The sequence below is a fragment of the Aureobasidium pullulans genome (genome assembly GCF_000721785.1).
Source record: "Aureobasidium pullulans EXF-150 unplaced genomic scaffold scaffold_36, whole genome shotgun sequence".
Classification (NCBI taxonomy): Eukaryota; Fungi; Ascomycota; class Dothideomycetes; order Dothideales; family Saccotheciaceae; genus Aureobasidium; species Aureobasidium pullulans.
In genome coordinates, this window is record NW_021941056.1 from 145,356 (window position 1) to 164,355 (window position 19,000).

The following is a 19,000-nucleotide window of genomic DNA, read 5'->3' on the forward strand; positions in this document are numbered from 1 at the left end:
GAAAATCTCAATGGGAGGTTGAGAAAGAGCCTCAGTTCCCATGGTAGATTATTTTGATCCGTCAAACAAACAGTCAGTGCTGCAGTTCAGCCGCTGCCTCAAGCGCGGGGCTCGACACGGCGATGACACGCTACAGAATATCAATTAATGCTGTATCGGGCAGAAGATCAGCTGTATAAGCGTCATATCTGATGAAATCTGGGTCCCACCGTTCCACTCAGGTACGACACCCAAGCACGATCTGTGGGGAAAGCTATCCATCCCGCCTCAATGCATCACGCTTACTCCACTAACGCTGTTCAAACGATCAACTCTACACCATTGCCTTGCCTCATCACACCTCATCCGCAAGCGAGATTTCAGCTTCGTATGGTGACATCTTGACCTTCAGCAGAACCAGGGAGCGCGCGCGCGAAAACGATGGGAGAAAGACGTATAAGTACTTCGTCCTCTGCCACCTCTTCTTCTTCTCCTTCATCATCATTCAAACAACATCGCTCTTACTCCTTCTCTCATAACCTCACTCAACACAAAACAACTTCGGAACAAAGTCTTTACTTTCTTCAATCAATCAATATGTCTGGAACTTACAAGCCCACTGGTATGAGATTTCTCCTTCGTCTTCACTTTATGGATCATTCGGCTGACTCGGAATGTAGAGCACGGCGGTCTCAAGGAGGACGGTACCCCTGACAAGCGTGTCGGTACCGGTCAGTTCGCTCAGGGTCAGGTTGACCCCCATGAGGCTGGCAAGCAGGGTGGTCAGACTGGTGGCAGCTCCTCTGGCGGTAGCTCCGAGTCCACTGGCTCTTCCGGCGGCAACGGACGTGAGTGACCACTTTTCCACCTTCACCACTGAAGCACATACTGATGCAAGCTACAGAGTTCGCTGGCGGCAAGGTTGACCCCGTCGAAGCTGGTCGCAAGGGTGGCCAGAGCTCCAACTAAGTTCTGGTGCTCGATGGCATTTCATGACTTTTATGTTACCATATCATAAGTCATTTTGTAATCATATTATGACTATATCAGAATTTATACCAGATTCATATGAATTATATTTAAACCTCTATCCTGCTTCTCCGTTGTTCCACTACCTGACATTCTTCACACTTGACATTCTCCTCCTCCTCTTCTCCATTAAAATCTGAACATGAAAGTGCTTGATCCTCTCATCCCTTCCGTCAATGTTCAGTTGCACTGCTTGCGAATCTGCTTGTCCAACACCACCGCCTCAGGAAACTCCTTGGTCATGTTTCTAGGCAGCAAATCCTTCGAAACCCCACGAACAAAGTCGAAAAACTGCCCCACGAAACCATTAACAATCTCATCAGCCCTCTTACCCTCCACAGCCCCCAAAATCTCCCCAATAACCTCATACTCCGAGCCAGGAGTCCCCAACGCATCAGCCAAAAGAGGCAGGTCGGTGAAAGTACCATGGGTAAAGTTGTTCATCGAAACAAACAGCTTTGTGCCGGTGAACTTTGACCAGGCTGGTGTCCAAGTTGGGTCGGAGGTGATGTTGTGGCCCTCGCGGCTCATGATCATGAAAGGGGAGGAAGTGTTGTTTGGCATGGAGGAGTCGAAGAAGCGGCCGTCCATGTTGACGCCAGCGGCGATGCGGTGATCTGTCTGCATGGCGGCGGCTGCAGTGGCACCACCCAGAGAGTGTCCGAACATGAGAATTTTGTTCAAGGATTTGGTGTCTGCGATGTCGTGGAAAAGTGTCTGTCTGATGGAGCAATCGTGCAGTTTGTCGATTATGAAAGACACATCCTGGCGGCGGACGTACAAGTTCTTCTCAATCTCTGCGTCGGTGCTGATATTGGCGGCGAGGGCGTTTGACTTGTCGGGGTATTCGACGATAGCTGCATCGTAGGGGTGGTCCATGGTGATGACAACGAAACCCTGGCTAGCAAACGACTGAGCCATTGCACCATACATCAAGCGAGTGTTGCCAAGGCCCGGAGAGAAAAGAGCGATTGGAAATTTGGTAGATCCTCTGCTGCGATCCTTGCGGTTGAAAGCGCAGGTGGAGAGTTGGAAGGAGCCAAAGGTGCCGTTTGAGATGCCAAAATCTGCGTACATGGTGTCGTGGACGGCAGCGGTTGCAGGAGGCATGTATGGAACCGTCAATGGTTGGCAGTTCTTGAGCGAGGTTGCCGGATAGTATGCAGACACCATGATGCGTCGATGCTCTTGTTTGGGGGCATAAGGGTCGTTTCTCGAGGTATCCACGAGTTCCATGACGGAAGTTGCGACGCCATGCTTTCCGAGAGGAGGTTGGAGGATGGTTGCAGATGCCATGGCAGCTGAAGCGACAATGATACAGAGCTTCATGATGATGGTGGAGTTGAAGGTGGGTAGAAATTATGAATAGCAAAGAAAGCTGATGCCTACTGAAAAGCTGTGTCGCAAGGCGTCTCTTATACCTTGATGCGACTTCGCAGCAGGACCTACCCGTACATGCTCTGAGCTTCAATGTCTCGCTCGAGCGCTTCCGCTTACGGAATGGTATGGACTCAACATGTCGATTGAATTGTTGTGTTCATGTAAGCAGGAAACAGTAGACGACAGGCAGAAAGATTGACATGAAAACAGGCCCGAAGGAGCGTGCGTTGCGGAGCTCATCTCGCGCGAACGCTTCCTAATCGGGTATGGTCGTCTTGGCTGCGAGTCCCCGGTCTCGTCGGCACCAAACACCTTCGACTTCTATTCGAGTCTGCCTGATGAATATAAGTCGTCTGTCACTAGCTTCGCTCGAATGTATCTCTTTTCGGTAACATTTTCGCGGCACGATGCTCTTGGGACCACTGGACCGCCGACTTGAACGCTCGAGATGTTCGGCATGCGCGAAAAGCCATCTCAAGGTGAGTTGGCCGGAAGTGTTGGCCACGCTTCCCTCATTAACGTTGTAAAATGCAGTGCTCTGGCGGCAACCCATGTACAAATTGTTCTAGACGTGATTCGAGCTGCAAATATCCTGCGAAATCAACTGCAGTCGTGAAGATCAATTCTGCAAACCAAAGAACGATACATAACGGCAGCTTTGTCTGCTCGGTCATCCCACGAGAGCCGATCTTCAATGACGGCAGCAACATTTTAAACATTTTCCTCACCAAATTTGTCCAGGAGAACAGCTTCACTGGATGCTCTTCAACTTGGTTCCTGGACATTCAAGCTCATTTCGCTTCGAGTGCTGCGGTCCATCATGCAATCTCGGCATTGAGTGCATTGTATGCTTCCCGTGAAGAAGGCTCGAATCGAGTCCGAAATCAGAAGGCCGCCTTGAGGGCCTACCAGACCGCAGTGAAGACAGTCCGGAAAACCATTGACGCCGAGGACCCAAACATTGAGCAGCCGCTACTGTCGAGTACATTCTTGCTCGGGCTTTTCGAGGTACATCATGTTTGTCCCCTCTGCTATTGCATCGTTACTGACGTGTGTCGAGTTGATGTATGACCCTACTGGAGAAGGCTGGATCCAACATACAATGTACGGGACCTCGAAGATTCTCCAGCACCTTGGGCCTGATGCTTTTCGCTCGGGTCTCGGGCTCAATTTCTTCCATCAAATGAGAATGTTCGAGGTTTCCAGATCGCTGATTTTCTCGGAATCATCCTTCCTGGTCGAGGCTCCATGGAGAGACCTGATGAAAGGTACCAGTACTGACAACATGAGCGATCACCCAATTGAGAGCTTGCTTGCTCTGATGCTCCGATGTTCAGATCATTGCTTTAGAGCATTGCGGTATCTTGATCCACTCGACACTAGCGCCCTTTCGCATGAGGAGATGCAGCAGCTCCGAGCTTTCGCTGTCGAAGGCTTCGATCTTAGACTTGAGCTGTGCGAGGTACAGGCCACTCTGTCGGCGCTGGACGACCCAGCTAAAGACGACCGCACCATCATTGCGAAGATATACTTAGCGGCGACTTCAATATTTTTGTCCGGTGTATACGACTACAGATCCGTATGGCTGAAGCACATTGAAGCGGTACCAACGCTACCTCAAACCATGATTGAGGAGCATCTAAGCACGATACTTGATCTCACAGAATACGCCATGGCCAGAACCAATCTCTCTACCTTGTTGTTCTTGTACCCGCTCAGAGTTGCGTGCTCAAGGGCGTGGACTCTTAATGAGAGAGATCGCTTAAGGAGCATGTTGGGGACTATCAAGAGGTCATTTGCTGTTGCGCATGTGTTTATTACCGAGGTTGAAGAACTCTGGATCACTCCTGTATCTGACCGATATGACTGAGGAGCACGATGAAGACAAGGTCATCAATAAAAATCACTCATCATTACTATCCAACAAGACTACAAAAGCAATAATAATAATAACAACCCTACTTCCCACCCGCCTCAACCCAAGCATTATAATGATCCCTCATAGTCTCCGCCTTACTTCTATACACAATCCCAAGCTCCTCCACACTTCTCCTATTATCAACTTTATATCCAATCCCAATATTCCTAGAAACCCACTTCATGGAAACTCCCATAAAAGGGCCAGCCAAATAAATCATAACCTTTGGCAAATTCTTCTTCGGCAGAACATCAGGCTTTTTATGGTACGGACGCACCAAATTTGCCATTTCCAACTGACTTACACTCCTCTCGCTGGCAACGATGTACCTTCCTTTTGCAGCAGCATCAACACCAGCTCTCACATGAGCTTCAGCAACCTCCCTCACATCAGCAATAGGATAATGCAACTCCGGCGCTCCCATTTTGTTGTCGCCTTTATACATGGCTTCAAGCATATGGAGTGAGCCGGACGCCGATTCGGGAGTAAGCGAGGGACCGATGACCAGACCGGGGTTTATGGCGATGAGATCCCAGCGGGACTGAGCGTGGCAAATCTTCCAGGCTTCACGCTCGGCGGCGACTTTGGAGTAACTGTAGGCGGAGGAGGTTGCGGTGCTGGTGGTGTTCCAGTGGGATTCTGTGAGGGTGGCGTTGTCGTAGTGGAGGATATCTGCGCTGTCGCCGTACATTGCTGCAACTGGGGGATGGCGTTAGCGTGATAGCTTGTGGGTTGTCAATTCAGAGAAACGGGGACGACGTACTTGATGAGGTGAGCACAATGCGCTTGACGCTCTCGGTCTGATTTGCAGTGTTGAGGACATTTTGCGTGCCCTTGATAGCAGGTTCGACAATATCTTTCATGCCATCTTTGATTTGCTGAGGGACGAGGAAGGGTGAGGCAACGTGGTGGACGATGTCGCAACCTTGCATGGCTTGAGCGAAAGACCCCTCCTTGAGCAAGTCTGCTTGGAAGAGATGCAGTTTTCCGGGATAAGCGTTCTGCAGAGACAAGAGTGGTTGACATTTCTTCTGGTCCTTGAGATCGCGTACAGTGGTATGGACGCGATCGCCACGCTCGAGAAGCAGCTTGATGACATAGATGCCGATGAAGCCTGTGCCTCCGGTGACGAGAGCGGTAGACATCGCGATAGGTGGTTGAAGGGGGGAGAAACGAAGTTGAGCGTTGTCAGTGCTGGTAGACTGTGGGGATGACTTTGGACGGTGACTGTGTGTGTGGTTTCAAACACGACCTCCAGGTGCCAGAGAGGCTAATGTATCCTCTGTCGTCTTGCATAGCTGTGTTCGAATTGTCCCGGTGTCCGAGTGAAGAACAAGTTAGTGTGAGACATATTTTCCCTACCGTAATCAAGCTGCGTCGATATCAAACGCATCGCTAAGTCCGTTGATCAGAGTCAAGGTTTCTCTGTCGTGCAAACACAACATCATTCTACCGCTCCGGGGAGATTGAAGACGAGAATCAATCTCGCCGGACATGAATCGACGGATTTATGATGCAAAAACGCAGTATGTCCACAGTCTTGTACAAGTCGGAAGGAAAATTGGTCCGTCGTGGGTGTTGACGTCTGGAGTTGTAAGGTTTATCCGACGACGCTGCGTCAACATGTATTGTTGACGTTGATGAGTCAACACAAACTTGGCTTCGCGACTGCGCACTCCGCGTTGCGTGGTAGCCAAAAGACCGTGACCATCAGAAAGTTAGAATCGCTCCTGCTGTCTTCTTACCATCTTGTGCTTTGCGCATGGCACTTTGTTTTAGAGTTCTTCGTTGCACATCTTACTTGTTCTTGAACCAGATAGTGTAGTCAATTGTCCAAGTCTCTGTATTGCGACAGCTATTGATGACACTTCCTCCAGAAGGCCATATGAAGCTCACTCAAGCCAACGATAAGCCCATGGAAAAAAGTGATAGATCAACCCTTTGACCAGCAATGGAATGTTCTGCCATGGAAAGGCCACATCACTCGCAGTAGGATTGACAGAAACGGCTTTCCAATCATATACATCTCCACTTTCGGCAACTTCAACCATACCTGCAGCCAAATCTAGGAAGGAAACAACACCCTTCGGCCCCTCCATCGTCAACGCATGTCCCTTTTGCGAATCAATACTCAGAGCACCGGGCTTGACAAACGTGACAGAAAGCCAATCCTGCTCTTTCCGAAGCTGTTTCTCAGCAGCGATCAAATCGTTGTAGATGTTCGACTCCGCTCGGAAAAGAATGGCGAGGGCAAGTGCAGGCATGTCCTTGCTGAAAGCAGGCTCGGTAGGCACAGCGGACAACACAACCAACCTAGGCAATTTGCTCGACGCATCTGATTCGCGAATCTGTTTCAACGCAGCGACAACGACGCGCGCGGTATCTTGTGCGATGGTATTGCCTGGGACGTTTCCGCTGACTGCGACGGCGAGGAAGACGGCATGAGTGTTTTTGATGCAATCGCGTATGACTTCCGTATCGTCGAGGCTGCCTTCATAGACTTTGACGTTGGGGTTGTTGGTGACGGTTGGTTGGAAATACTCTAGTTTGGATTTTGAGCGGCAGTAGGGGTGGACTGTGTTGGCCGGGTTCTGAGTCAGGACTTGGAGGAGTGATTGGCCTGTATTGCCTGTCGCGCCCAGCACTGCGTATGCTGGCATGATCGAATGAATTATCGACTGTAATGTGACCAGAGTAGTACGCTTGGATCGTGGAGATAATCCTGAGAAGCCGCAGGATGAAGATGTCGAGGCCTTTATGATGTCTCGTGGTTACGGAACGGAGAAGTATATTCAGAATCCGAGAGGGCTCGGCATACCTACAAGTGTCGTGCGTGACGGCACTCCTATGCATCTTCGAGTCACGATTTCTCTACAAGCCTACCTAATCGTCAATATCATAGTGCCTCTCCGGTGAGTGATTGGAAAGAGCATGCCTAAACAACGGTGACGACAATGAATGGTGGGCTTGGATGCGGTGACAGAATGTCTTTCCCGAGCGGCCGAAAGTCGTGTCAAAGATAACTCTTGCTCCAACACAGTCCTCTATTGTCCAGGACACGGGGTCGGTGGAACAACCCCCATACATCCTCCACTTTGCATTACATCAGACTGGTATTAGTTAGATGTCTTTTGATGATTTGCCACGGCATACAGACTTCCCAGCATGACATGCGGAAATGTGCAAACTGACCGTGTGTTTTCAAGATTCCGCCCGAATCTGTCAGACTTGCCGATGTCTCAGTAATCACTGATCTTGGGGTCTTCTGACTCCTCACGGCGGTTGATAAGCATTTCAGCATTGACTCGATCATGTTAAAAAGGTATCTCCCCATCGTTCAAAGGGTATATGGAGCTCGCCGTCGAAAAATCGCTTGCAATTGGGGTGACCCGGCCGAGTGTGCACGGTCCCACGAACTTGCGTGCTTGGCGTGTTCGCGCTTGTATCGCGTTACATTAGAAGCTCCTTCTTTTATATGCTCTGATAACTTGTCTCTTCCTTCTTCGTCTCATCGTCCTGTCTTCTTGCCTCTCCATTGTCCAACAGAACACAATTCCGTAAGCGACAATGATTGCCTTCGCACACGCGTCGAATACTGCAACCTTTGGAGTGAGCGCGGAGTGATACTAAGCTACAATGGGAAACTCGTTGTGCCGGATCCGCGCCATGCGATAAGGACGATCCTCCTCCCAGTCACCGAACTCTCGGGGATCCTTCAACCTTGGGATAAACAGCTGTGGTGCCCCTTCTTCTTCCCCCTTCTACCCTCTCATTCCTCGACAGGACGCAGTCAATCTTTACCGCCGAAATGAACATCACCCACCAGTTGTCAGCCGAACGCTGTTCACACTCGGCCGACAACCACTTCGGACCCGTTGTCTCGCCGCAATGCCGTGACTTTGACTTCACCTTGTACTTCGAGCAGGCCTTTCTGTCTTTGACGCCATCCGTGATGTTCATTTTCGCTTCCTTGATTTATCTGCCGACTCTCACGCGTCAAACTACCAAAGTTCGCACTGACAGATTGTATGGAGTCAAGCTAGTAGGTTTATCCGTTATGGGAAAAAGGTTTGGTGACTGATGATCTCAGACGTTTGCTGCCCTCTATGCAGCTTCGCAGCTTGCTATGATCACAATATTGTCTGTACCACTAACTCCAAAGACAAAGCTTTCGCTACCGGCATCAGTCCTTGCCTTTGCAGCTTCTCTTGTTGTATGCCTGTTCTCGCACTTTGGCCACGTCAAATCAATCAGATCTTCGACATTATTGAGCACTTTCCTCTTTTTTTCTTGCGTCTGCGACATTGTACAAGGTCGCACCTTCTGGATGCTGGCGAACTCGGGAGCAGTCTCGCATGTCTTTACCACTGCATTGAGTCTCAAAGTCGTATTATTAGTGCTCGATGCCCAAGGAAAGCAGAATTCGCTGTTATCGTCGTATCGTTGGGTTACGCCAGAAAGTCTCAGCAATGTCTATAGTCGGAGTGTATTCTGGTGGCTAAATAAGCTGTTCATGCAAGGTTTCAAGAAGGATCTGACTCTGGACACCCTCTTTGAGCTCGACGACCAACTCGACTCTACTAGGCTGGCTTCGGAAGCACAAAGGTCTTGGGACAGGGTTGACAAAACCAGCAAGTATGCATTGGGCAAGACCTTGATGTCGTGCCTCGCATGGCCAATTTTGATGCCTGCAATCCCACGACTCGTCATGATAGGCTTCAATTACTCCCAGCCTTTTCTGGTCACTCGACTTATCGACTTGTTAAGCCAGGACAAGGCGTCCCCGGACGATCGCAACATTGGATACGGTCTCATCGGCGCCACAGCAATCATCTACATAGGCATTGCCATCTCAACCGGTCGCTACAAACATCAGATCTACCGAAGTATGACCATGCTGCGTGGTGCTTTGGTTGCCTTGATATATCACAAGACTCTAGAACTGAGACTATCAGCCGTTGAAGACTCAGCCTCATCAACATTGATGAGTACCGATGTAGATACTGTCATCACGGCCACTCAGCAACTCCACGAGATTTGGGGGAGCGCAGCTGAAGTTGCTATCGGAATGTATTTGCTTGGTCGCCTGGTAGGAGTTGGAGCCGTGGCTCCGGTCTGTCTTACGATATTCGGCACCCTGATCAATTCACTCTGGGTCGGACCAGAATTGAGTCGACGACGACCAGAATGGAATAAGGCTATTCAGGATAGAGTCGCACTGACTTCTTCAATGTTGCACGATATGAAGAGTTTGAAAATGCTAGGATTGGTTGGAACACTGAAGGACATACTACAAGCTCGGCGAATCGAGGAACTGAAGCGTTCCAAAAAGGTGCGCTGGATGATTGTATGGATGAATGCAGCTTCGAATTTGATGGAGACTTTCTCTCCTGCCCTTGTTTTGATGGCGCTGTCCCTTCAACGAACAGCCACGGGACAACAACCACTGACCGCCAGTCAAGCATACACAATTCTTTCAATTCTGAGTCTCGTGGCCAACCCTTTGTCAGATGTTCTGTCCAGTATTCCGGGAATGATCGGCTGCATTGGGTGTCTTGGTCGAATTCAGACATACCTTCTTCATGAAAGTATCAAGCCGTATCCTCTGAGAGACCGCACGGATCTTTCCAGCCAAACCTACTCGGCCTCGGGAGAAGTCGAACTGGATACCTTCACGCCGGATGACGCCCCTTGCAGACTTAGTGACAAAGCTCTTGCCATCAACAACGCGTCTTTCGGATATTCACCAGACTCGATGGTTTTGCATGACATGACTTTCCAGGCTTCTCAAGGCTCTGTTACTATGGTCGTCGGACCTGTTGGCTCTGGCAAAAGCACCTTGCTTCTCGGCATTCTTGGAGAACTCTACAGCGATCATGGACGAGTCGATGTTGCAAACTCAGATGTAGCATACTGTCAGCAGTCAGCGTGGTTGCCAAATCAGACAATCAAAGAAAGTATTGTCGGTGATGCTACTTTTGATCAAGATTGGTACCGAACAACTGTCGATGCTTGCTGTCTGGATGTCGACATCTCTCGAAGCTCAGGTGGTGACGACGCCTTGATTGGCAGTCGAGGCTTGACACTGAGCAGTGGACAACGAACGAGACTATCTCTAGCAAGAGCCGTGTATTCGAGAAAAGCGGTGGTGTTGCTCGACGATGTCCTCAGTGACCTGGATGCTCGAACTCAGAATGCTATTTTTGAGCGCCTGTTGTCACACAGAGGATTGTTCAAGAGGAACAACATTACTGTCATTATGGCAACACATACAGGTAAAGCACTACATGTGAAGACATAGAATCCCCTACTGATCGTGTCACAGTCCAATATTTATACGGTGCAGATCATGTTATTGCTCTTGATTCGCAAGGTCACATCGTTGAGCAAGGCAATCCGACCACTCTTAGTGCTGGCGACGGCTATGTCAACAAGCTCCTCGCACAGTCGATGCAGACGAAGCATGGAGAAACGCGAGAACCACGCAACGAGGTCCAGGCTCACCAACAAACAAGCTTCTTCCTAGCGCATTCGACAAATCCGAACAACAACGATATGCAATTGCGACGCATGGGAGATCTCTCTGTTTACAATACTATGGGAAGCACGCAGGCCCCTTCCAGATGGTGTTATTCTTTGGCTTGCAATTTGGAGTCATCACATTCTACAAGATTCCCCGTAAGCATAATGTCTTTCCTACGATCTACGTTTAGTCCCTCGACTGACAATCTACAGAGCTCTGGTTGAAGTGGTGGACGAGTTCAGATGGAGCTGGAAACGATGTCTACATCGTTGTCATGTTTGTATTTGCGGTCGCCGCTTATGTGATCATGATATGCTCGATAAGGTCATTTCAATCGTTAACGTTCAAGCACAACACGGCTAACATACCGAAAGTCTGATGCTAATTCGAGTTATGCCTATTACTGGAAGGAGTTTACACTGGACGCTTCTCTCTATCGTTTGCGCCGCACCTATGAGTTTCTTCACCAACACAGACAGCGGCATCATCTTGAATCGATTCAGCCAGGACATGAATATCATCGACAGCCACGTCCCCACTGCGATTGGAGGGATATTCCACAGTATAGCTTCTATCATGTGGGATACTGCATTGGTATGCTATGGCTCATACTACATGGCCGTCTGTATTCCAGTGTTAGCGGCAGTCGTCTACTGTATTCAGCTGTTCTACCTTCGGACCAGCCGACAATTGCGCCTCCTTGACCTGGAACTCAAATCGCCTCTATTTACTCACTTCAACGGAATGAAAGACGGCTTGGCAACGATCAGGGCTTTTGGATGGCAAGAGAGCTTCTATCAGAAGTTCATTCAAGCTCTCGATGCTTCTCAGCGACCTTACTATTTGCTTTACATGATTCAGCAATGGCTGGGGTTATGCCTGTCACTTCTCGTAGCAGCCGTCGCAGTCATACTTGTTGCCTTTGCGACTCAATTCAGATCGCAGACGTCTGATTCAGCAATCGGGATTGCTTTAGTCAACGTGATTGGTCTCAGTACGACGCTGGCGAACCTAATAAGGCAGTGGACCAACCTGGAGACTTCAATTGGCTCCATCGCTCGTCTGAAGCAACTTGAAGCGAGCGTCAAACCAGAGTCGTCGACAGGTCAGGCAGACAAGCCTCCAACCGATTGGCCAAGTGCTGGAGCCGTAACCTACGACAACGTCTCCGCTGCTTATGATGAGACCGCTGCTATTGTTCTGCACAATGTCAATCTTTCAATCAGCCCTGGAGAGAAGATCGGAGTATGTGGCAGAACCGGATCCGGAAAATCCACTTTGATCTCGTTGCTGTTCCGTATCATCCCTGTCAGGTCTGGCACCGTCAAGATTGACGGACATGATATCGCGACTATATCACACGACAGTGTCCGAGGCGCAATCATTGCGATCCCGCAATCACCATATATCTTCTCCGGCTCTGTGAGGTTCAATCTGGCTCCTGATGCTGCCTCCGATGACTCTTCCGGTACAGGCCATGCGATGATCACGGATGATGAAGTAATCACTTCGCTCAAGACCGTCGGCTTGTGGGCGATCATTGAACGACATGGAGGCCTCTGGGTACCGATCGCTGACGTTGGTCTCTCGCAAGGTCAGAAGCAACTTCTTTGCCTTGCCCGAGCGATACTGCGAAAGGACACTTCAAGACTTCTGGTCCTGGATGAGATTTCTTCCAGCGTCGACAGGCATACCGATGAATTGATGCAAAGTATCATTGCGACCGAATTTGAGAAACACACTGTCATTAGTGTGGCTCATCGTCTGAGCAGTTTGAAAGGTTGCGACAGAGTCATTGTCATGGACGAGGGCCGGATTGTTGAACAAGGTGTGCCTGACGCATTGCTTCAGAAAGAAGATGGATGGTGGAAGCGACTTTGGGATGCTCAAGTCTGATGATCGAATGAGATCAACGAGACTGGGACAGCGAGGTGTTTTGGAGAATTCGGAGTTTTCTGCTTCAGCGAGCTATCTTTTGGCAGTCACATTATGTTGTCTGCTCTGTCAGAACCTACTTGTGGATGTTTCGACCCGGACTTTTTACCCAAGTACATCGGATCAATTCTTACCTGCTTTGCATACACATCTGCCTCGCGCAGAGTTCGGCGATGTCGCAAGAGCGAGCGTTGCTAGCATGATTTCGACCTCTTTTCACAGAGTCTAAACAGCACTCGTGATGTGAATTGGTTTGCAGTCAGTGAATTAACCGAGCCGCGAGGACAAAAGAGATTTGACCGTGGCGACAAAGAGATTCGCAGAGAAGAACGGGCACCGGCAGATTTATGTGGTCGGAGAAAGTGGAAGACGGAGATGGTCATGGAGTTCTCGGCGAGATTGTAATGGATGACGTGGTATTCGGCTAATATGGCGTGAAGCTTTAGCCTCTCCCCCATATTACCCCACCGCGTTTCTGCATATGAAAGCCCCTCCTTCCTCGTTATTTTGTTGACTGACACAAACCTCTCTTTCCTCCTTCCTCCCACATCCCTAATCAATCTTCCAAAACACACATCATGTCTCTCGGACGCACAGTCAAGCTCAACACCGGCGCCTCCATCCCGTGAGTCTTTGAACAGCTAGCCACTACCCCGCGTCAATTGCTAACAAGACCACAGCCAGTTGGGATTCGGTACATGGCAGGCTGAGCCCGGTCAGGTTGAGGCCGCCGTTTACGAGGCCCTCAAGGCCGGCTACAAGCACATCGATCTTGCCAAGGTCTACGGCAACCAGAAGGAGATTGCCAACGCCTTCAAGAGAGCCTTCAGCGAGGGCGTCAAGCGTGAGGACCTCTTCATCACCTCCAAGCTCTGGAACTCGCAGCACAGACCCAAGGACGTCGCCCCTGCCCTCGACGACTGCCTTGCCGAGCTCGGCCTCGACTACCTTGACCTGTACCTCGTCCACTTCCCCGTCTCGTTCGACGAGCAGGGTGATGTCCACCAGAACCTGTTCCCTCTCGAGGGTGAGGACGTCAAGATGCTCGACAGCGTCTCAATCGTCGACACATGGAAGGCCATGACGCAGCTTGACAAGAAGAAGGCCCGCGCCGTCGGTGTCTCCAACCACACCCAGGAGCACCTCCAAGCTCTGATCGACGCCACCGGTGTCACCCCCGCCGCCAACCAGATCGAGCGCCACCCCCGCCTCCTCCAAACCGAGTTCGTCAAGTGGTGCGGCGAGAAGGGCATTCACATCACCGAGTACTCTGCCTTCGGTAACAACATGGTCGGCGAGCCCCTCCTCATCACCCACCCCGTCGTCAAGGAGATCGCCGACCGCCTCAGCGCCTCCCCCGCACAAGTCATCCTCGCCTGGGCACAGGTCGGCGGCCACTCGGTCATCCCCAAGTCCGTCACCGCATCCCGTATCCGCGACAACTTCAAGGAGGTCGAGATCTCAAAGGAGGACTTCCAGAAGATCGAGAAGATCGGTCAGGACGACCCTCACCGTTTCAACATCCCTTACACTGCCAACAAGCCCAGATGGCCCGTCAACATCTTCGGCACTCCCGAGGAGAAGGATGCTCCCCACAAGGTCATTGTTTAAATGTTCCTATCCACTATTTTTTATGATTTAGATACCAAATGAGCAATTAATGAAAAAGTTTTGAACCTCAATGATTGTTCCACTCCCGGATGTCGTCGATTACGTGTACACATTTCAGCCGCCATATTTGACTTTTGGGATGAACGATTCTGCGGAGGTGCGGACTTTTGAATGTCCGCAGCGCTTGCTCGGGTCAAGAAATATGGCCAATGCGTGAAACGTCTGCTCCTCCATCCACACCGACCGACGCGTTTTCGACTTGCCATCTCTCCCCATTCATGTCATTAGTGATATCTGCCAGTGCCAGGTGTCATTGATAACTACACTGTTTTAAACTTGCAATGGGAAGCTTGTTAACACTCGGCTATAAAGGTAAGTGTTCTTACGCTACGAGTACGACGCAACATAAGTTTAGTAAGTGGCCTAGAAAAACGGCTTTGCTGCTTGCTTCCTGCATGATATGAATCCCCGACAAAAGACTCTTATTGCCCACACGGCCTACAAAACTCTAGTCCGTTCCTATAGAGTTCGAGATTAACAGGCCGTACCTAACCGCGATTGATCCTTAATTATTCCAAGAGGAGAATTAGGCGTTGTTTTCATCGACCCAAGTAAATTATCATCACTTGTTTTTTTTTCATGCGACATTAGCAGATGTGGTAATATCCTTAGACACGGCAATTTGTGGAAAGAATTATGATCATTTAGCTTGGAGGATTGGAGAGATTGGGGTGTCCCGATATAAGGTCATGCATCGGTTGCAGACTCCTCGCTCATCTTTGTTGGACATTGAAAGTCGACGCTGTGGTCCCGGTACAAAGATTGTCAGTGCGATAGCACTCCTAGTACCGACTTTACCATCTGCGTTCACTCCTCAGAACACCCTTCCCTCGAGTCAGGAAATCTCGAAGGATCCACGAGGCCCAGGTTCTTGCGGAGTTGGAAGGATCGAACCTCTATCATACGGCCGAGTACACCGACCAAGACCAATGCCAAGCATCACTATACAAGGAAACCGCCGGTCTGCCGGATCATCGTGGGACGATCTTCAGCATCGCGACCAACGTCAGTCTGCAAAGGACATGGCATAACGCAACTCTTGGACTGCGTCATTCATGCGTCGGCTGGTATATCACGCCCGCTCGTCCCATGGTGTCTCCTCATCAGTATTCTTCAAGACCAACGCAGCAACCATGCATTCGAGCACGCCAGCCGCCATCTTGTTCCTCCTGTCACCTTCAGCCTTTGCAGCCTCTTGCTCGTCTTTCACACCTTCGCAAGATCCGTATTCTCAGCCCGCCTCAAACACATTCATCATCAGCAAAGGTGTGACCTGTGACTCGACGACTGATGTTTGCCGCGTACCTATCGGTGGATACGTGACCGATGGACGCAGCATGAACATCACAACCGACTCGGAAGACTCCATCTACCAGCGCATCGCCGACACTGTCGGCTTCTCATTCAACGAAAGCATAACGACATGGTGGGGCTCCTCAAATGTCAGTGAGCCAGATACATGGCCCATTCAGAACGGTACCTCTGGCTATGTCGGATGGACCGCAATCCACCGATGTACTTCTGGCCAGCTGTCTGGCTGCGATGCATCGACGGTGGAGGGTATTTATGTCGAGGCTTGCACACCTTTTCCTCCAGGTGGTGACGTTGAACTCTCCGGCACCACTGCTGCAATAACCACCGACCGTAGCACGGCAGAAGCACTCACTTGCAATCCTGCCAACACCACCGCTGCTCAGAATGGAAATTACTCGAATTCCTGTTCGACTGCAGATTCGCAGCCCGAAGAGGGAGCTGCCAGCGGACTGGGAGGTGTATCGTTGGTATTGCTTTCTGGTTCTTTACTTGTCGCTTTCGTTGGGATATAATCCTTAAACACGACTTTGGGATAGTATACAGCACTTGGCGATTTTGTTGAGCATAAGAACTCTGTGTACATAGAGTCTGTTGTCTGATGAGTAGAACTTTTATCGAGATGTTCTCTTATCCAGTCCTTGACGACTGGTTCTACAGGCTTAAGCCCACCATCTGTGAACCCATTTGGCGAGACATGGCTACCCAGTCCACCCCAGTCGTTGCGGATGTTTGCGCTTGAGCCGTCTGCTTCGCGTAGATCAGCCGAAGCAGGTCGACCAATCGGCTAGAGCCACCACTCAGACCCAAGACCTGCGTGCTCTTGATAAGCTCGAGAGCTTGTTCTTTCTGCAACGTGTATTTGCTGGCGTACCCACTCAGAAAGAGTGGGAAAATACACTGATGTGAGTCGAGACGGTTCGTCGATGCGATAGAGAGGATCTTGGTGCAATGTTCCGCAACTCGCTTTCCAACACGAGGGGAGGGGAAGTGTTGATCGTGATACATGCTTGTGTGCAGATAGACAATGATGGTCGAGTACTGCAACAAAGCCTTGTGAGAATGTCAGCCAATCCACCATGGAGATCAGAAGAATAAAACTCTAGCTTACAAGTTCCAAAGTTGCGCTTATTGTTGTACCCATCAATAAATTGCGGTCAGATGCGGTTAAAGTAAGGATATGCTTGTACCTAAATGTCCACTCGATATACAAGATATGGTAAAATTTGTCGATGCACCTGTGACGTGCTGCAGCACTACCTCTTCCGCTATTCGTTTCAGATCGCATCTTCAAGGCGAGCTGACTGAGCTTAGCGAATTTCCGGCATATGTAAGTTGCTAGGTCGTAGACTGCAGCACACAAAGCCGATGTACCACATTTGAAATCGTGTCGCAGATTTTGGAGCTCAGCCAGGTCCGGGAGGAATGATTCGTCTGCAAGATAGGCTCTTACATATGACCCTGCGTCATTGTTCCCGGCTAGGCATAGTTGTACATCGAGGTTGAGAACGGTCCACAAGAGGTTGGCTGGCACCTTGGCCGAGTTATCCTTTCGTAAGCAAAATGCGAGTGCCGCGAGATGCCCTAAATGCTGGGACCACATGATCGGGCCTCTTGATTCTTGTCCCATGCAACAGACGTCGAAGACGAGTAGAACAAAGTGCAAATAGAAGAGTAAACTTGGCTCGACATGGGCGTGTGATACGGATGTGGAGACAGCACGAGCATAATACTCGAAAGCTTCCACAAACCCAGTCTGCTGGCCTCTTAGCGCTGAGGTCAGGGACGATAAAGCACAGATGGCATGACGCAGCTGATCGAATGTCAGTATCCAAACGGGGCATGCAATATGATATGGTTGAACAATCGGCAACTCACCGGCTCGAAGCTCTTGGACTGGGCGGATATTGCTCCTTCTTCATCGAAAACCCCCACTTTCTGATCATGGTATCCAAGTCCAAAGATTACTATCTGTGGTAGAGTCAAGGTCTTGTGATTCAGCACAGGGGTCGTCGCTATAAGAGTATTCTGATCTTCCGGATTGTGCGGTAGAGGTGGTATGCACCCGGAGAGTGCTGATTCTGGTAGCTCACACTTGTCCCATATGGCAAGTGGTAGAAGCGGCGTGGGTTGTGATAATGTCTCAGGTTTTGCGAGTATGCCAAGGTGTGAAACATGCATATGCTTGTCCTGGTCGTCTTCACCAAAAGAGGTCACGTGGCTGAGGGGTGTCAGTGGCCTGCAACTGGATGGACTTGAAAAACTGCTGTTGGTAGAGATTGAGTATGCATCTTGTGGGCTCAGAGAGTCTCTCTTCCGATGCTTGTCTTCAGGCGAGATTCCAGAGACAGTGTGGTTTTTGACCGATGGCTTTGTAGTTTGAGTGCTACTGATGAGACTACTGGGGTAGCAGTTCAATGATGAACTGCTAGAAGGGCTGTTGTGTCGAAGTTGTCGTCCCGTGCATAAGCTGAAATCGAGGAATTGCCATTGGTGACCATAGTGGCAATGTTTCGATAACCTGACGCATCCGCCGCATTGTGGACGAGTCTCGTCACACTTGACTCTCCGCTTTCGACATGTCCAGCAGCCGTCCTTCGAGCGGGTTTGGGGTCGCTTTTGTTGTTTTCTTCGAACGCCTTGGGAATCGCTCGAATGGCCACGTTGTGAGGCATCCGTGAATGGGCGGCATATAGAGGAACCCAAGGATGCCGGAGGGGTTCCGGTGAAGGTGGAAGCAAAGGTTGCCTGCGCCGTCGAGTCGCATATATGGTCCATAATCGAGGGGCTGGGAGCATCCGAAGCGGGTCACGAATCATGAGGTGCATCAATCTTACTCTTTGGGAGGACGAGGCTTATATTTTTATTCAAAGTCCAACATGGTACCTTGCGATGCAGGAGAATAATAGACTTTCTGCGCCACGGCAGATGAGCGAACGTCCCCATCGCCATTACATGATCGATGCTGCGCCGAGATAGTGTGTTTGCAACATTGACCGCGCGCTAACAAACGTACAACCTGCTGGTACTAGAGGCGACCATGTCGGGCCGTCTGAGATGAATTTAACCTGGGTCAGACCCACGAGCATGCACGCAAGAGGTGATTCTCGGGTTCTATAGGCAGCGTTACTCGTTTATGCAGGGAAAGCGGGAACAGCCCCGAAGCGGCATCGGCAGTCGCAATCTTCGAGGAGACCGACGTTAGCCGACCTTTGTGAAGCAGGCCGCGTACAATAGGGCTTGATGCGGACTCA

At 50.2% G+C, this 19,000-nt stretch overlaps 9 protein-coding genes across 9 annotated transcripts; 5 read left to right on the top strand and 4 right to left on the bottom strand.

Annotated features, from left to right (window-relative positions):
• Nucleotides 1-576: 576 nt before the first annotated feature.
• Nucleotides 577-948, top strand: M438DRAFT_340059 (uncharacterized protein; the record flags this gene model as incomplete). Its single annotated transcript, XM_029904280.1, has 3 exons — nt 577-601; nt 660-827; nt 884-948. The coding sequence occupies 3 exons, from the start codon at nt 577-579 to the stop codon at nt 946-948; spliced, it is 258 nt and encodes an 85-aa protein (XP_029755329.1).
• A 63-nt stretch (nt 949-1,011) lies between these two features.
• Nucleotides 1,012-2,390, bottom strand: M438DRAFT_153507 (alpha/beta-hydrolase). Its single transcript, XM_029898983.1, has 2 exons — nt 2,323-2,390; nt 1,012-2,198 (listed from the first exon to the last, which is right to left on the bottom strand). Exon 2 carries the CDS (start codon nt 2,179-2,181, stop codon nt 1,189-1,191), a length of 993 nt encoding a protein of 330 aa, XP_029755330.1. The 5' UTR covers nt 2,182-2,198; nt 2,323-2,390; the 3' UTR covers nt 1,012-1,188.
• Nucleotides 2,391-2,736: 346 nt separating this feature from the next.
• M438DRAFT_409754 (uncharacterized protein) lies at nt 2,737-4,367 on the top strand. The gene is made up of 3 exons (XM_029910037.1): nt 2,737-2,867; nt 2,923-3,396; nt 3,449-4,367. Exons 1-3 carry the CDS (start codon nt 2,796-2,798, stop codon nt 4,256-4,258), a joined length of 1,356 nt encoding a protein of 451 aa, XP_029755331.1. The 5' UTR covers nt 2,737-2,795; the 3' UTR covers nt 4,259-4,367.
• Nucleotides 4,347-5,480, bottom strand: M438DRAFT_400780 (cinnamoyl-CoA reductase; the record flags this gene model as incomplete). The annotated part of the gene is made up of 2 exons (XM_029909483.1): nt 5,070-5,480; nt 4,347-5,005 (listed from the first exon to the last, which is right to left on the bottom strand). The coding sequence occupies exons 1-2, from the start codon at nt 5,449-5,451 to the stop codon at nt 4,347-4,349; spliced, it is 1,041 nt and encodes a 346-aa protein (XP_029755332.1). The 5' UTR covers nt 5,452-5,480.
• A 659-nt stretch (nt 5,481-6,139) lies between these two features.
• On the bottom strand, nt 6,140-7,153 carry M438DRAFT_306874 (uncharacterized protein). Its single transcript, XM_029902276.1, has one exon. It carries the CDS (start codon nt 6,964-6,966, stop codon nt 6,199-6,201), a length of 768 nt encoding a protein of 255 aa, XP_029755333.1. The 5' UTR covers nt 6,967-7,153; the 3' UTR covers nt 6,140-6,198.
• Nucleotides 7,154-8,114: 961 nt separating this feature from the next.
• M438DRAFT_378446 (putative multidrug resistance protein) lies at nt 8,115-12,725 on the top strand (the record flags this gene model as incomplete). Its single annotated transcript, XM_029908814.1, has 6 exons — nt 8,115-8,348; nt 8,397-10,581; nt 10,632-10,891; nt 10,930-10,984; nt 11,042-11,153; nt 11,204-12,725. The coding sequence occupies 6 exons, from the start codon at nt 8,115-8,117 to the stop codon at nt 12,723-12,725; spliced, it is 4,368 nt and encodes a 1,455-aa protein (XP_029755334.1).
• Nucleotides 12,726-13,280: 555 nt separating this feature from the next.
• M438DRAFT_328802 (Aldo/keto reductase) lies at nt 13,281-14,375 on the top strand (the record flags this gene model as incomplete). The annotated part of the gene is made up of 2 exons (XM_029903221.1): nt 13,281-13,389; nt 13,445-14,375. Exons 1-2 carry the CDS (start codon nt 13,343-13,345, stop codon nt 14,373-14,375), a joined length of 978 nt encoding a protein of 325 aa, XP_029755335.1. The 5' UTR covers nt 13,281-13,342.
• Nucleotides 14,376-15,049: 674 nt separating this feature from the next.
• On the top strand, nt 15,050-16,554 carry M438DRAFT_153597 (uncharacterized protein). Its single transcript, XM_029898984.1, has one exon. It carries the CDS (start codon nt 15,491-15,493, stop codon nt 16,259-16,261), a length of 771 nt encoding a protein of 256 aa, XP_029755336.1. The 5' UTR covers nt 15,050-15,490; the 3' UTR covers nt 16,262-16,554.
• Nucleotides 16,401-18,524, bottom strand: M438DRAFT_359933 (uncharacterized protein; the record flags this gene model as incomplete). Its single annotated transcript, XM_029907382.1, has 3 exons — nt 16,401-16,799; nt 16,858-17,559; nt 17,625-18,524. The coding sequence occupies 3 exons, from the start codon at nt 18,522-18,524 to the stop codon at nt 16,401-16,403; spliced, it is 2,001 nt and encodes a 666-aa protein (XP_029755337.1).
• Nucleotides 18,525-19,000: the final 476 nt, after the last annotated feature.

What these genes read in the sequence shown, in the direction of transcription:
- M438DRAFT_153507 (XM_029898983.1), bottom strand. Translation starts at nt 2,181, where the DNA reads ATGGTGTCTGCATACTATCCGGCAACCTCGCTCAAGAACTGCCAACCA.
- M438DRAFT_409754 (XM_029910037.1), top strand. Translation starts at nt 2,796, where the DNA reads ATGCTCTTGGGACCACTGGACCGCCGACTTGAACGCTCGAGATGTTCG. An exon ending in GCGCGAAAAGCCATCTCAAG is followed by an intron (nt 2,868 to 2,922) that starts GTGAGTTGGCCG and finishes TGTAAAATGCAG; the next exon opens with TGCTCTGGCGGCAACCCATG. An exon ending in TCTTGCTCGGGCTTTTCGAG is followed by an intron (nt 3,397 to 3,448) that starts GTACATCATGTT and finishes ACGTGTGTCGAG; the next exon opens with TTGATGTATGACCCTACTGG.
- M438DRAFT_306874 (XM_029902276.1), bottom strand. Translation starts at nt 6,966, where the DNA reads ATGCCAGCATACGCAGTGCTGGGCGCGACAGGCAATACAGGCCAATCA.
- M438DRAFT_153597 (XM_029898984.1), top strand. Translation starts at nt 15,491, where the DNA reads ATGCGTCGGCTGGTATATCACGCCCGCTCGTCCCATGGTGTCTCCTCA.